The sequence below is a fragment of the Colobus angolensis genome, unplaced genomic scaffold (genome assembly GCF_000951035.1).
Source record: "Colobus angolensis palliatus isolate OR3802 unplaced genomic scaffold, Cang.pa_1.0 Scaffold55, whole genome shotgun sequence".
Taxonomy (NCBI): domain Eukaryota; kingdom Metazoa; phylum Chordata; class Mammalia; order Primates; family Cercopithecidae; genus Colobus; species Colobus angolensis.
The window spans coordinates 834,263-835,392 of record NW_012119043.1 but is presented as its reverse complement, the minus strand read 5'-3'; the positions used below and the strand labels follow the sequence as shown (position 1 = coordinate 835,392).

Genomic DNA, 1,130 nt, shown 5'->3' with positions numbered 1-1,130 from the left:
TGAGACACTGCCTTGCTCTGTCACCCAGACTGCAGTGCAGTGGCACGATCTTGGCTCATTGCAGCCTCCACCTCCCAGACTCAAGTGATCCTCACACCTCAGCCTGAGTAGTTGGGAATATAGCCACACACCACCACGCCTGGATAATTTTTGTATTTTTTTGTAGAGAAGGGATCTCACTATGTTGCCCAGGCTGGTCTTGAACTCCTGAGCTCAAGTGATCTGCCTGCCTCAGCCTCCTAAAGCATTGGGATTACAGGCGTGAGCCACCGCACTGGCCCCACCTGTCATCTGAACAGCCACCTGAGACACAGGAGAACCGTGCAGCCCCTGCTGGGCCCCCACCAGTGGATCCACTTTGCAAGGCAGCAGCTGCCTTCATGACCAGCTCAATTCCCCCCAGCCTCTTTTGCTACAGAACACAGCTGCGCCTGGGAGGGTGGCAGAGTCAAGGAGTCTTCTGTCATCTCACCTCAAGCCATCATTGCCTCAAAAGCCCTTTGCCGGAGACACTGACCTTGAGCTTGGATTTCTGGAGGCTGCTAATCTTTTCTTGCAATATGTCCACTGTTGTCCCAAGGCTGGCAGAGCCTCCCATATTGGCTGAAAGCAGAGGACAGGGTGGCTGCTGAGGACTTGGATGGAGGAAGATGTTTCTGCTGGGCTCCAGCTGCTTCTCTTATGGAGCATCTCAGGCAGCACTGCCCAGTGGAAATGTACTGGGCCTTTCAGCTGGTGTTACCTTTTTATTTATTTATTTATTTACTTATTATTTTTTAATTTATTTTTTGAGATGGAGTCTCATGCTGTCACCCAGGCTGGAGTGCAGTGGCGCGATCTCGGCTCACTGCAACCTCTGCCTCCTAGGTTCAAGTGATTCTCCTGCCTCAGCCTCCCGAATAGCTGGGTAACAGGCATGTGCCACCATGCCCGGCAAATTTTGTATTTTTAGTAGAGACGGGGTTTCTCCATGTTGGTCAGGCTCATCTTGAACTTGTGGTCTCAGGTGATCCGCCCACCTCAGCCTCCCAAAGTGCTGGGATGACAGGCATGAGCCACCACGCCTGGCCACAAGAGTTTTTGAGAGTAATTTTGGCATGCCATTTTCTTTTTTCTTTTTTTTTTTTTTT

General features: G+C 51.1%; 1 protein-coding gene across 1 annotated transcript in view; it reads right to left on the bottom strand.

Annotated features, from left to right (window-relative positions):
• LOC105525636 (chromosome unknown open reading frame, human C16orf96) overlaps nucleotides 1–1,130 on the bottom strand; it is a 47,350-nt gene that overhangs the window by 25,701 nt on the left and 20,519 nt on the right. Inside the window, exon 6 of the mRNA XM_011961336.1 lies at nucleotides 518–603. Coding sequence (XP_011816726.1) covers nucleotides 518–603 — 86 coding nt within the window. The remainder of the gene's footprint in view (nucleotides 1–517; nucleotides 604–1,130) is intronic.